The following is a 15255-nucleotide window of genomic DNA, read 5'->3' as shown; positions in this document are numbered from 1 at the left end:
GAAAAGTGATGTTTATTTGGATATTTGTTGTAATTTTCATCTTAAAAATTAAGTAAAAACTATAAAAACATAAATAATCAATATTTTACTATTTTATTTATTATATAAAATAAATAAAATATTAATTTTATTGATCCGGTTCGACCGTCCGGTTGAACCGGTTGAACCATTTTTTAAGGCTTGACCGGTTCGATTAACGGTCCGGTTATAAAAACACTGACTTTTACATATCTATATGAAATAAGGGCAATTGCGGAAAAAAAATCCCCTAATAAGCTCAACTATTATATATAAAAAAATCCCCTAATAAGCTCAACTATTATATATAATAAAGATAATAACTAGAAATATTAATTAATAATATATAGAGTAATTCAAATTTGGTAATGATATAATTATGTATTTATTATGACAATTATCCTAACAACTAAAATATTAATACTAATTTTAATAATAATAAATGTCATCAATAATATTAATATAAAATTTTCAATAATTATATAGACTAGTTATAATAATTAGTCATATCCATAAATTATAAAATAATGGCCAAATAATTTAAAGTCCGATTTAATTCATAAAAAATATCATTTTATTAATTTACAAATCGACTCATATAATGAGTATTTGGTTTCTGGTTGAAAAAATAAAAATAAAAAAACCTTCAAAATTCCTACGATGCCAAACAGTTCTCCCAGAATAATCGACCCCTTTCCTGCTCGCTCATCATCCAATCGTCGCGGTCGTTCGATTTCTCGATCTTCTCCTTCGCCGCCGCCTCCGGCGAGCCTTCACGTTTTGCCGCTGCCATAGATCTGCCGCAGTATTGATCAACTACGTCGTCCTCTTCATCTCTAATATCTGCTTGACTAACTTCCTCGTCCACCTGATATTCATCCTCTCCAAAACGAATAAAATCCGCTGCGCAAAATCGATAATCTCCATCAACCTCATGCTCTATGGAGCTGACAGATAACGATTCGTAGCTGCACGACTGCGCATCATCCTCCGCCGCGCCGGAATCAGATTCGACCTCAAATGATCCTGCAATTGTGCGGTCAAAACACTCGATCTCGGAGTCTCCGCACCCCTCGAAAAAAATGTAAGCCGATGCATCGAATAAAACTCTCCCCCCATCCATCATTGTTATAATTGTCGTATACTTTTTCTCTTCTGGTTTGAATTTAGGTATATGATTGAAAAAGGAACAAATCACACGGAAATACATACATATATATATATATATATATATATGCTGGGAAGAATGGTAAATAGGTGAAGAAAATGACAGGAAAAGGCGTGAGGTGGCGTTCTTGTTTGAACTTCCTGACGTCTGAGGTATTTGGAGGCCGACCTTTTTAATACCAATAGTTATTTATTAAAGCGCATGTTCCACGCGTGGTCAGTCCCAGCCCATCTTCTTCTAGAAGGGTGGCTCAAATAATGAGTTCAAAGTTTGAATCACAGTGCGTCGCATACTAGAGAACTACTAAACTGTTTGAAGAGCCTTAAATAATAGTGTTTGCATTTGGTTGGACCAATTAAAATTGATTTACGTGTCAAGTATTAAAAACTAAATGAATGCAGTTAATTACATCTAGTGACGAAGCCATGTTTTTATTTCTACTCGGCTAGAATTTTCTAAATTATGGTTGAGATAATATTGACAAATGGAGCTTCGGACTACCGAAAAATAAGACAAAATTTTGTGTATAAAAAATATAGGAAAAAAACAAGTGACGCGAACGTGAGCAACACATGGCTCCGCCGGTGATTACATCGAAACTTGACTTTTAAAAAGTTTCAAACGCTTGGAATAATTAAAATCAATATTTTCTAAAATAACTAGTAACTAAAATGAATTTGGATATTTAATGAAGGAAATTAAAGTTTTGAATTTCTAAAGGAAGCTGGAAATTATGAAGTAGAAATATAAAAATGGTTCGGCCCGTTCAACATCTTAATATTATTTTTAATTTATGTTGAAGTAGAAATATAAAAATTGTTCGGCCCGTTCAACTTCTTAATATTATTCTTAATNAATTAAAAAATGGTATTTACAAATACATTTCTTGTTGGGAGAAAAATGAATTCGAATTTGGAATTTTAAAATTTTACTAAGCTACCCTTATAAATCTCATTAAATTTGATGGGATTTGGATAAAAAAGTAATTGTCTGTTTTTAAAATCCAAATCCCACCAAATCTTATCAAATTTGATGGGATTTGGATATACTCATTGAAATCCCATTAAATCCCATTAAATTCTAAACAAATCCGAATTCTTTTTTTGAATCACCTTGCCAAACAGTAAAAATAGGATTTTGAAATCCAAATCCCATGAAATCCTCTCAAATCTTGGTTGACAAACACACTGTTAAAGTGGGAATAAGTGAGAATTGGCCAGTTTCTTCCCCGTTGCAGGTTAAAACCTTATACGTGTCAAATAATTTGCCTTCCACCACACCACAGCCAAGGGACAGAACCACATGGGATGTGCTCTTCTCTCCACCGCACCATGGAGCTACTGGTCGCGCTGAGTTTCTTCGTCTCTTCGTTTCCCTCGTCTTTCTTTGTCACCTTGTATTTTGTCTTCCTCCCATTGCAGCGATCAAAGCCCAACATAAGATTTCATTGGTATGTTGTTCGTGTCCTTTTTTCTTCCAGCTTCTCGGTGGCACCTCTGCAGCGTTGGTTTATCCCTTCTTGGAATTGGTAAGCTTCTACTGTGTTTAATTTCTTCCCACCTTTTTTTAGCTTATCTTAAAATCTTGGGTTTGTTCTTGTTTTTGTTCTTGTTTTCTGTTTTCAGCGTCCTTCTTCTTCCAATTTCTCGGTTTTACCTCTGTTGCGTGCCTTTCCCCCTTCTTGCCATTGGTAAGCTTCTACTGTTTTAATTTTGTTGCCCATCTGAATTTCAGATTCTCTATGATGAAACACGATCAATTGGATAGTAAGTACATTGATTTGCAGGAGGGGAGCATAATCTCTTCAAAAAACAACGGCTTCTTTGCATATCTTAGCAAAAACCTCGGATCCTTATACTCTTTGGAGTTCAAATTGGGGCTCACGCTGAATTTTTTTCCCTCGTCAATTCTTTCCTAAGTCCCCTCGTTTTTGTTAGCTGAATTTTCGTCGAAATATCAAAAAAATAATTCTTTGCGAAATTAAACATTCTTAAATGAATAAATTAGCAATGCACGATAAAGATTTAATTCTTATAATTAATTTCACTTTTTGCTTTGCAGGTATGGTGTTACTCCATTCACCCCTTTAAAAGGACTATTTATTTCCGGTCCCAACTTTTGCAGTTTCTTCTTTGCTGTAAGATGACATTATTTATGCTCCATAGCACAGATGATGCTGTCCCCTTTCCATTTCACTGTCCCTATATAGATATATAAAAACTTATTTACCATTTGACAGTATCTATGTGCAGATTAGAAAATTGACGAAAAATGTTCCATCGTTTAAATAGGGAGGAGCATTATGGTTTACCGATTTGACAACTTCTGATAGCTTGTTTATTCTTCCAGTTTTGACGGCTTTAACATTTTGGATCACAGTGGAGGTTAGCATCTTTTCTCTCCCATGTTTCTCAGAGTGTGCTTGACGATTTGAAGTTGTAACGAGTTCAAGAAATTTTCTTGCTTACTATGTTGCACATTAATTCAATTTTCCACCTGATCATTCAATCTAAAACCAAGGATCTCTCACTGTATGTTAAAAAAATGGTGATTTATTCCATTGTTTTGGAGCCTCGGCATTTGTCTTCCCATCATTGCACACAGCAAAGTCCAGCAAAAGAAGTTTGCTTGTTGTGTTGTCTGCTCCCTTCTTGTTGCAGTTTCTCGGGCTTAACTCTATTGCGTGGCGTACTCCTTTCTTGGCATTTGTAAGCTTCTTATGTGTTAACCTCCTCAAGAACCTTTACTTTACAGCAAATGGCATGTTCTAAGAATTAGATTAATTTTAATGAATTATTTCAGAGTATATTTTTATTGTTTCAATTGTGTAGAAAACGTAGCAATTGTCCCGATGTATAATTTTTTTATCATTTATGTGAGCAAGTTGCTAATCAGACAATAATTGTTTGGTGAATTCGTTTATTACTAATTAATAATCCAGACAGAACTAATTGGTATATTATTATAATTTTTTTTATAGAACAAATTTTGCAAGAAAGTCATTTTTTGTGAAAATTTATGAAGAAATGAAAAAGATCTATATATATATATATATATAGATAAGTTTAGGAGATCGAGTAAAATTTTTTTTTGGATGATAATAATTTGTCTACGGACTTTGGATTATTGGATTTTTTTTTAATTGATTGATCAATTAGTTCGTGAAGAATAGAAAATCAACCTCCCCAATTAATTCATCCATTATGGATGCCATGCTCTCCACGACACTTGAAAATATTTATTAGTGGAGGAATCTGATCAGGGGCCAATTCATACCTTCATAAATTTCCAAAGCCGACGGAACATATAATTTCACACTTACAAATAGCACACTTCAGCCATGGCTATGCCATCTCATATTCAATAAAGTCTTCGCCTATAAGCACTGTATTTAGCATGGCGGAAGAAAAGGAAAAGCACCACACATACACGTCAGCGACACATTATCATTACATTGGTGTCACGTCAGCGTCAACTCGAAAATAGACTAAAATTGCAAAAACAAAAAAACTATAGCAAATGAAAATGAAATGTGACAATACATAGAATCATAATTTCAACAAGCCAAATATACATGACCAAAAAAATAGTTTTTCATGTATTTATATTTAAATATTGTTATATATATGTAAGAGAATACCTTTTGGGAATTATGCCACATTTCATATGGAGTCAATGAAGCTCTTATATTTTCTTGTCCATTAATGGATATCATATCAAGCTGAAAAAATGGCAGCGAATATATGTAACCAGCCATCATAGAGTCATCATTTCTAAAACTTATACATGATTAGTGAAAAATGTACATCAATCATTATTGGGACGGTTCAAATCCCACTTTCGAGCAATGGTTCGAGTAGCTCGCAAGCATTTTCGAATTTTTCGAGCAGAACTTGAACCCAGGCCCTGATTCAGACCAAACTTGAAAAAAAAAAATTTAAATTTTCAAGCTTCGAATCAGCATTGTCCCGCTTTTTTTCCAAAGAATTACTCAGCTGCCAAAACAACCACCATTTTCTTTTCAAATGTGGGCAATAATATTTAGTATATTGTGTACTGGATCCATATGTTTTGACATTCATATACTCAGCTGCAAGCATTAATTTCTGCTAATTGATTAGAATAAAAAAGCTAAATGTTGTGAATTGTTTTCTTTGTGTTAGCTGTTGACTTGCAATGAATTGAAGTTATATTATTGAATTTTTCATCGATGCTCTTTACAATGGCTTAAATTCTTATATTTGGTGACGCATCAAATACTATACGTTTGCTTTTTTTTATTTATGGTATTTGGCTTTTTTCCTCAGTTCAAATCAACAGTTATCCACAAAGGTTCACCTATGCTTATAACGATGAATACAGAACAACTCATTTTGTACTTTTTGGGTTTCAACTTTTGGAAAACATAATGTAAATTTTATGTGATTTATAATTTGGTTATGTTACTTTACAAAATATGGTGTGATGCCTACATTTGTTGTCGTTTTGAGAAAAAATAAAAGAATCTCAGCTAACTAAAGCTAAAATAATGGTACTTTAAATATGAAATTAAAACTTTTAGCCCTTAACATCTATTGCACACAAACATGTCCAACTTTAGTGCATGTAATCTTCAAAACGACTTTTGTTTCTAATTTATCTTACCACATACATACTTATATGCTTAATTATCTAAAGTTTAACATTCTTGTTATGTTATAATTATTTATTATCCATCCTTTGCTAACTACAAATTCAGTATATGAACCAAATTCAATAGAAAAAAATCCTTACTATACATGTATTTGATGTGAACACTATCAATATAACTATCTATTTCAAAAAGATGTGGCCAAACTAATAAGAATATTTTACTCCAACCCAATATGGGACATTGTCTTAATAAGCACCTAAGATGGAATCAAAACTATTGTTCCTATTAAACTATGCAATAGACATAAAGACAATCATAAAAACCAACGAACTCCATCAAAACAACCATGTACATGTGCGTAAACGTATTATAAACTTTATATTAATACGAGTTCCAAACAATTTTTACTCATACAATTTAATTTCTTTTATTAAGCCATCATCATTATTTTTTCTTCAATTGTCTTATTAATTAATATTAACTGGTATGTTTATATGTTATAAAAAAACCCTAAGTTACAAAATTCATATATAAGTCAACTAAATTCTCAAAAAAAAAAAACATATTGAAATCCTTTTTACATTAATATTTTTTCAAATTTCTTTGATTACCCTAAAATTTTTTGTGCTATATCAATTATTTAATGACTCATGTTACTGTTTATATTTAAATTAAAGTTACCACATTCATATATTTATTGCCACCACCAACATCATTAAATGTAACACTCTTACAACCAATACCAAAATACGTATACTCTATTTTCGAATATATATGACATATTTATGAAGTAGATCTTTCGTTATATTTTAAGATAAAAAAATATTATATTCAATTTACAAAATGTTATTAAACTTTTTCTATTTGAACCCTAATTTAATCTTTTTTCTAACTATTTTTACTTTTATAAATTTTTTTTTCTTCATATTTTCCACTTTTTTAAACAAAGTGTCAACTTAAAATACTAAGTATTTAAGTACGGATATAAAAAAAATATAACAAATACTATATTCATTATAATTATAGCTTTTAAATTTATATTAACAAATAAAACCTACACAANCATCCTGATGATGGATTCTAAAACTAATAAATAGCACTTATCCCATGATTATTATATACCATACAACTAAATCTTATGCATAACTTATTTAGATAAAATCTTTTTCTATAATCTTGTAGAATATCCTAACAAATCAAACACTTTTAAAATTAAAAAAAAATGTATTGTGGAAGCAACAAAATATTCATGCAATACAATAAGTAAAAGCAGCAAAATAAAGAAAAATGAGTGGGCAAACAAAACAACACAAAGATAAGATGGAGAACCAGTAAGATAACTCACGGGGCCTGGGATTTGGACTTGAAACTATCCCGCAAACGAGGCAGCCGCAGCACAGCTTCCTGTGTCTCAATCTGCTCGGATCACAAAATCTACGGGTCACACAACAAAACCCAAATCGAAGCATAAACAATTCCAAACCAAAATCACGAAACCAAATGGACAAGTGTGTGTGTTGGTGGGTGTTGTACTAACAGGATCCTGAAGCAGAGGTTTGGAGTCGTCTTCGGCGGGTCTGAAGAAGGGTTTCTTTGTTCCTTCTTTCTTCACACCTATTGAGACATTTTTTCTTTGTACCTAAATTATAGCGGAAGTTTAAAAATTTTGTTTCGACATTCGAAATAGTCCTTGGACGTCGTATGTTTATTAAACCATTCATAGGGTATTAGTATGTTATACTTGCGTGCATATAATGCTGGTTCCAAACTATTTAAAATTTTAAGCGGAGATAGTCTTTCTTGTAAATCTCTACTAACGGATCTTCCTCCGGTTGATCGTCAAGTCTGGTCCATTATTGGAGACTACGTTCCTTGCTTGGATTGCACTAGAAAACCAAACGATTGTGCGTTGAGACTTTGACGTTTTAATTTTCAAAATCCGGAGTTTGTGCAGCGGCGACGGCACTGTGGAAGACACGGCCGAAATATTTTCCTCCAAGGAAACAAGGGGCCGAAATTTTCACTCCGATATTTAGGTGATGGCCAAGAGGTTATGTGGAGAGGAGGGAGTATTTCGTGTGCAAAAATTCTCTTCTGTATTATATCCCCTTATGATATATTTATAGAGCACGATTCTTGATCTCATGAGAATTCTCTCTCCCGCAAGGATTCCTAATCCTTGTCTCACCAGAACTCTATTATTTCATTATACAAAATTCTCATATTATTATTATTATTATTGTTATATCATGTATTTATCAACTTTTTATAATATATATATATGTTAATAATATATATATATAATTATATCTTTATATCTCCATATAAAATGTATATATAAATATTAACACATTAATAAATGCACAATTAACACATGCATAGAATATTAATTAAATTAAATAATCATTATTTAATTTATATATTTAACTTATTAGTTAATTAATTCTAGACCTCTCTAAAACATTTTATGAGAATTTGTACATATTAGTAGTCATCACTACTAGTATAATCATTCAATCAATAAATTCTTAATTCACTAAATAAATGATTCCGAACTCATTATCACCTCGATCGACGATACGACAACGCAGATGAATCAAGGACACAAGTCTTGTTCATATAATGAAAATCGAAAATTAAAATTTTCACTTACCATATTGGGCAACCGCCAGTTTAGTGAACTCTTTCACCAAAATAGATAATTCAACTCTCCTTCCTTAATTAGCAATTAAGCTAACTTCTATTTCTTACATCCTATTGAATCAGCTTATAAACTCTTTTATAAGCATCTTGTTTATCTCCACCAAATTTAGTTGCCATATTCAACTCCTTGAATTTGACTTTCTCAACAGAAACACAGAGTCCGATACTTGTGTGACCCTCAATAGTTCAGGGATGAAGCTAATCATGGGTTCACATCTCCATGTGATTCAAAATAACATTTATTCTTATTCGTTATTATCCTAATTAGCCTCATTCTTTTCATCAACTCCTTGATCAAGAATGTTAGAACTCATTTCTGATTGCACCCCTCGGATCGTGATAAGAGCGTCTAGTAGCATCGTCTAATGATCTCCTAGGTATCGCTGATAGTGCATGGAAGAAACTTAAGTCATGGTTAGCGTACAGTACGGTTCTTTCAACACATATATCCCGATCGAATCTGCAACCACTGGTATATCGAGAGTTGCATATGAATTCGATAACGATGTGATTTATCTATAAGTACTATTAGTGGCATGTTAAATGCAACTAGGAAAACAAATTTCCCTAAAGCACATTTCTTGTTCTGGCTTGAGACTCCTTACTAATCCTTTTTGGCTCAATATTGTGGTTAGTTTGATAAGATGATTTATGTTATGGGCCACTTGCGTTGAACAGAATTCTACACAAAATGATTTACGATTACGATTATGTATGACGAGCATGAAAATATTATTTTATATAAAATTTTATGCAAGAAAGCGTTATACATATTTATTCTCATATTATGCTATGTGCGTGCTATATTTAAATTGCATGAATTTTATTACATATTACTTGTTATTCACAGTTTATGCATGCATAATCTTTAGACTCACTAGACTTGATCGATGCAGATGAGTTAAATGAAAAGACATGAGGTGGTGACCAGTGAGCAGGCTTGGACCAGTGGTAGTGCACACCAGGGGACCTTGCAGTTCATGACATTTTATTTATGCACAATTTAAACAATTTATTCAGATTTTATTTCATTAGTGATGGTGACAAGCACATTAAAATTTATTATGTTTTGTTAGACTTTTTTTTCCCAAATTAAACTAGTCGTATTAATTGTGGATTTTGATGATTGTGGTATTCAAATGTTGAAGTTTTATTATTAAATTTATTTTTAAAATGTATGGTGATCATTAATTTATTTTAAGAGCTATGTTTATAATTAATTATATAGTAAAAAAATTTATTCTTCCACAAATTTTAAAGTAGTATTATTTTAAGTAAAGGATCGTTACAATAATTTTTCTGCAAAAATTGTATCAGTTAGTTTTGAATCAAGCTTTAAAAATTTGTATTAATTAGAATACAAGTCAAAGAATTACCGAACTTCCAAGAATGCCTAAAAATACTTCATAAGAGGTCAGAAATTGGAAATCTGATGAAACTAGCCGGCGTGTGTAACACACGGCCTTTCCAGTGCAAGGCCAAATTCCAGCCACCTTGCGCGGTCGGAATTTTTATAGGAGATGCGTCTTGTAATTTTCTAAAACTTTTATGTTGAACACTTTTCAAAATTCGGAACAGATCAATAACAGATTAGGAAAAGCAAGAATGGATTTCAACTTGTTTCAGACAATCAAAAACAATAATTTGATGGCTAGGATGATCGATCGGCACATACTTAAAATAGAAAACATTTTGAACTCTTTTTATTTTAAAACCAAAATAAAAATCGTTTAGGAAAAAGGGGTAAATCAAGCTTGAAGTGCTACCTAAAACACAAGTTTCTGGAATTTTCCAAAAACTGTTCTTCGTGATTCTTGATTTTCTTGAAAAATTGGTTCCTGCTATGATACAGTTCCTTTGCAATATGGTTTTTGGGTAGGAAATGAGATTTGTGTAAATATTTTGGAATTTTGGGAGATGATATTCTAATTTTCTCCTTATTTTTCACAATTTTTGCTCACGGTTTACTTTTTAAAACTCGTTAATTCAAAGGATTTTTTTTTTATGAAATACAACAATTGAGACATTTTTACAATGGAGAATGAAGGGGTTGAGTAAGGTACCCATACCTAAATATTGTCCTATTTTGGTGACACATTTTTCATCAAATTATTGACACAATGTCCGCTAAATTAGTGACACTTAATCATTCATTTAATTAAATTTTTAATTAATTAATATTTTATTAAGTTTTATTTTATATTTTATATTAAATATATTGTGGTGAAATTAATGAGTTTCAGAGTTTGACACATAAAACGGTAAAAGAACAGAAGAACTAAACTCAACTAATGCAACTGGAAGTTCGTAACTGATATGGAAGACTAAGAAGAGTTTTCGGACTGAAACAGTTAAGAACTGAAGTAAATAGACTAAAGTTCTTATAAGTTTAAATAAGTCCTAAAACTGATGATTTGAAGTTTGTGAAACAGGTTGTAGATCAGATCTAAGCCTTCTCAAAACCGAACAAGAATGACCTAACTGAACTGAAGTGTTCGAATTGAAATAAGACATCAGTTAGAACTGATGTAGTCCAGTTGAACTGATCAGTCGACCGGTTTGACTACAGATCTGTTAGTCACGTCATCAGTTGAAATTTGAATCTCAGCAGACAAACTGACATTCCTTACAAAAGTAGAACATATGAAGCAGGACAGTTTGATACATCATACCTCTGTCAGAAAAAGTCATCTACATAGATCAAACGACAATTCAATGGATATTAATCATTAAATGCACTCAATGTGATCGTTGGAATCGAATACTAAATATAGCTGATGGATTCAGTTGAAGAAGGTTGATACCCAGTGAACGAACTATCCACGAACAACCATTAGTTGCGATTCATTCTCAAGTTTATTCAGTTAATAAATCGCAAAATTTTTCTCTTACTTCATTGTATTTATTTGTAGCATGCAGGCTACTTATTAGAGATATTCAGTTATCCACTGACAGTTGTTGAAAACTAAGAGTTTAAGTTTGGCATTGTATAAGTCCAACTTAAGTGGATTATTACAGTTTGTTGTGATCAATCAAAATATTTTAGTGAAAAACATATCCTTGATATAGAAAGGGTTACGTAGGAGCATTTGAAGTCTTTTTACATCCATAAAAATCCGTGTGTTTAAATCTACTGTTTATTCAATTATCACGGTACTCTAGCCAAAATATTCAATCGATCATTCAACTTATTTCCGCACTATTATTAGTTAATTGATAGATATTGATATACAAGATTTGCATAAGCAGTTCCTCAAAAAACTGATTTACATATGAAAAGATATCAAAAAGCTGAAAGTGTTTATTCAACACTCCCTTCTTAACAGCTTACCCATATTAACATATCCTAACAAGTGGTATCAGAGCTGTTGATCTTGCCTTGAATATTTCCAAACACTCAAATCTGATAACCATATCTTCCTTCAACAAAATATATGTTTTTAAAAGAAAAATTCGATGACTGAAAATTCAGAACGCAAGCTAATTTAGCTGCATAGAATGATGATATGTGGTACGTCATAACTAACAGATCAATGAAAATTATGAAAGCAAATACAGCTGTTGCTCTAACCGACGGAGCACCTCATCGTATTGAGAAACCACGTGAAGAGTGGACTGCTGAAGATAAAAGAAAGGCGAAATAGGATAATGTTACCAATGATATTTTCTACAAAACACTGGATAAAAACACATTCAGTAAGATAAAAATGTGCAAAACTACCAAAGAAATTTGGGAGAAACTGATCACCTCAGTAGCTTACTTTTTCATCTTGATTTCAATCCCAAGCCCAGATAATTTTCTATAAATATAATTTGAATTTTTTTTACATCTGTCAGGATTGGTAAAAGGTGTTGGAACCTTTAAAAATTATATTTCCAAAACTTTTATCAGGTAGTTTTGATTAAAGCTTCAAAAATTCATATTATTTAAAATACAAGTCCAAAAATCACCAAACTTCCCAAGAACCACTAAAAATACTGCAGAAGTGTCAGAAATCATAAATCCAATAAAACTAGTCGACGTGTGGCTGAGCTCCGACCGCCACGTGTGGCTGGAATTTTTATAGGAGATGCGTCTTGTAATTTCCTACAACTTTTATGTTAAATATTTTTTAAAAATTCGGAACAGATCAATAACATATTTGTAAAAACAAGAATGGTTGTCAAGCTTGTTTCAGACGACCAAAATCAGTACTTCCAATGATGGTTAGGGTGATTGGTCTGCATATATTTAAACTAGAAAACATACGTTTAGGATGATTGGTCTGCATATATTTAAACTAGAAAATATTTTGAATACTTTTATTTTAAAACTGAAATAAAAATCGTTCAAGAGTAAGGGATAGATCGATCTTTAATTGGCTACTTGAAACACAGTTTCCGTAAAATTCAAAAAACTGTTATTCTTGATTCTTAATTTTCTGAGAAAAAATTGTTGTTGATATTGATACACCTCTTACACACTTTGGTTTCTGAGTAGGCAAGGAGTGAGGATGGGTTGTGTATATTTTTTTAATTTTTGGAGATGGTTTGTTAATTGTTCCTATTTTTACCGTATTTTTATTATTTTTGCAATTCACTATTTTCTCTCTAAAACCTATTAAATTCAAATATTTTTGTGATTAAATACATCATATGAGACCTATTTATAGTGGAGAATGAAGGGGAGTAAGTTGGCATACCTTGGTGACACATTTTCTATCAAATTATGTATTTATTTAAGGAGTAGTCCTCTTGTGAGACGGTCACACAAATCTTTATCTGTGAGACGGGTTAACCCTACCGATATTCACAATAAAAAGTAATACTTTTTCATGGATGACCCAAATAAGAGACCCGTCCCACAAAATACGACCCGTAAGACTGTCTCACACAAGTTTTTGCCTTATTTTAGTTGTATAATTAGCATATTTTGTGTTTTTAGTGTTCAGTTTAAAATTTATTTTTAGAATAAAAATTTTAACTAATTAATATTATTTATATGCGTTTTTATTTTTTCATTCCAACTCTTTTATACATCAAGTAGATTAATGTGTTGGCAAATTTTTAATATATGTCAAATTTATGCTAGAATAATTTTTTATTAATTTATTAAATAAATTTTAACAAAACACCTCAAAATATTTTTGTCTTGCACAGATTCAATTGATGATCTTGTGGTGATATCTGCACTTTGACCTCTCGTTTTTCACAAAACTAAAACATATATAGTTTTAAAAAAACCACAGTATATATGTCCATGAACAAGAAAAACAACATTATATATGATTAAAAAAGCTACACGATATAAAAATAATGATGATGACAGGAGTAGGGGTGTTCAAACTTCGGATAAAACCGAAAAAATCGAAAATCCAAACCAAAAAAATCGAATACTGAATCGAACCGAAAACTGAATTGTATCAAAACCGAAATAACTGAACAGTTTCGGTAGAAAACCGAACCGAAAAAAAATGGTTCGGATATCGGATTATATATTTGTAAAACCGAAAACAGAAAAAACAGAAATAAAAAATCGAAAACTGAATCGAACCAATCGATGAACTCCCTAGACAAGAGAAGGGCAGCATACATCTTGCAAGCTTCGGTAGGACGGCCTCGACATATTGAGTCAATTGGGCTTAAAAAATACGAAGCGCAGCATGAGTTGAAGAAATATAATGGAGGTCAAGTTAAATGTTGTTCTGAGGTAGATGGCTTGAGTGAGTCTGAGTGGAATGAAAAGTGGAAAAGATAACAAAGGAAATATATTTTATGGATTTTTTTTTATTTCTTCTCAATTTTGAAGATATTTGTTTAAACAGAATAAATCAGAGCAAATCCCGTGAGTTACCCTTGAAAATCCCTTTCTTTTTTAAATTTCAATTAGCAAAACAATTAAAAAATGATTTACAAATCCAAATCCCTAAAATCCTACCAAAGTCTTGATTCCAAACAGTGTGTTAATCCATTTAGGGAGTTAATCTATATACTAAATGGCAAAAACTTGTGTGAGACGGTCTCACGGGTTGTATTTGTGAGCCAGATATTTTATTTGGGTCATCCATGAAAAAGTATTACTTTTTATGCTAAGAGTATTACTTTTTATTGTGAATATGGGTAGGGTTGACCCGTCTCACAGATTAAGATCCGTGAGACGGTCTCACATGAGACTCACTCATAATAAAAAGCTCCTCAAGTCACTCCACATTTTACATAAAAAAAAATTTAAACAAAACTTTCCTTTTAAATCAAACAACTTTTCTAAATCGAAAATAGTTTCTTGTTAATTGTTTAATATTATTTGATCAAATTAAAAATAATAATAACACATACAATGCATGTATATCTTTTATCATAAAAACTCTTGTGAGACGGTCTCACAGATCAATTTCATAGATCGAATCTCTTATCTGTGTCATCTATGCTAAAAGTATTACTTTTTATGCTAAAAGTATTACTTTTTATTGTGAATATCGATAGGATTAACCCGTCTCATAGATAACGATTTGTGAAACCGTCTCACAAAAGACTTACTCATCTTTTATTAATACAAAGAGAGTGTAAAAAAACTTCGATTGGGAAAGAGATTGAGTGCAAAAATATGTTTGAATTTGTTGATTTTATGACAATTTATCCAAAATAAAATCGTTATTTTATTATTATTATTTTAAAAAATTAGACTGTAACTAAAAATAGTAAAATAACTAATTAATCAAAAAATTTAAACATTACCAAGGAGATCCCGCATTAT

The 15255-nt window shown here is 31.4% G+C and overlaps 1 protein-coding gene across 10 annotated transcripts; it reads left to right on the top strand.

Moving 5' to 3' along the window:
• The first annotated feature begins 2097 nt into the window (after nucleotides 1–2097).
• On the top strand, nucleotides 2098–4105 carry LOC140957734 (uncharacterized). Of its 10 annotated transcripts, none has more exons than XR_012171680.1 (4): nucleotides 2098–2714; nucleotides 2812–2876; nucleotides 2973–3323; nucleotides 3439–4105. XR_012171680.1 is itself a non-coding variant. In XM_073415101.1 (4 exons), exons 1-4 carry the CDS (start codon nucleotides 2340–2342, stop codon nucleotides 3539–3541), a joined length of 522 nt encoding a protein of 173 aa, XP_073271202.1. In that variant the 5' UTR covers nucleotides 2098–2339; the 3' UTR covers nucleotides 3542–4105. The 10 variants fall into 10 exon arrangements, 4 of the variants coding, with proteins under 4 accessions (XP_073271202.1, XP_073271199.1, XP_073271200.1 ...); XR_012171679.1 differs by having other exon boundaries at nucleotides 3426–4105; XR_012171684.1 differs by lacking the exon at nucleotides 2812–2876 and adding an exon at nucleotides 2921–2952 and having other exon boundaries at nucleotides 3248–3323; nucleotides 3439–4104.
• Nucleotides 4106–15255: the final 11150 nt, after the last annotated feature.

This window comes from Primulina huaijiensis, chromosome 14 (assembly GCF_012295235.1).
Source record: "Primulina huaijiensis isolate GDHJ02 chromosome 14, ASM1229523v2, whole genome shotgun sequence".
NCBI classification, from domain to species: domain Eukaryota; kingdom Viridiplantae; phylum Streptophyta; class Magnoliopsida; order Lamiales; family Gesneriaceae; genus Primulina; species Primulina huaijiensis.
This window is presented reverse-complemented; position numbering and strand designations above follow the sequence as displayed.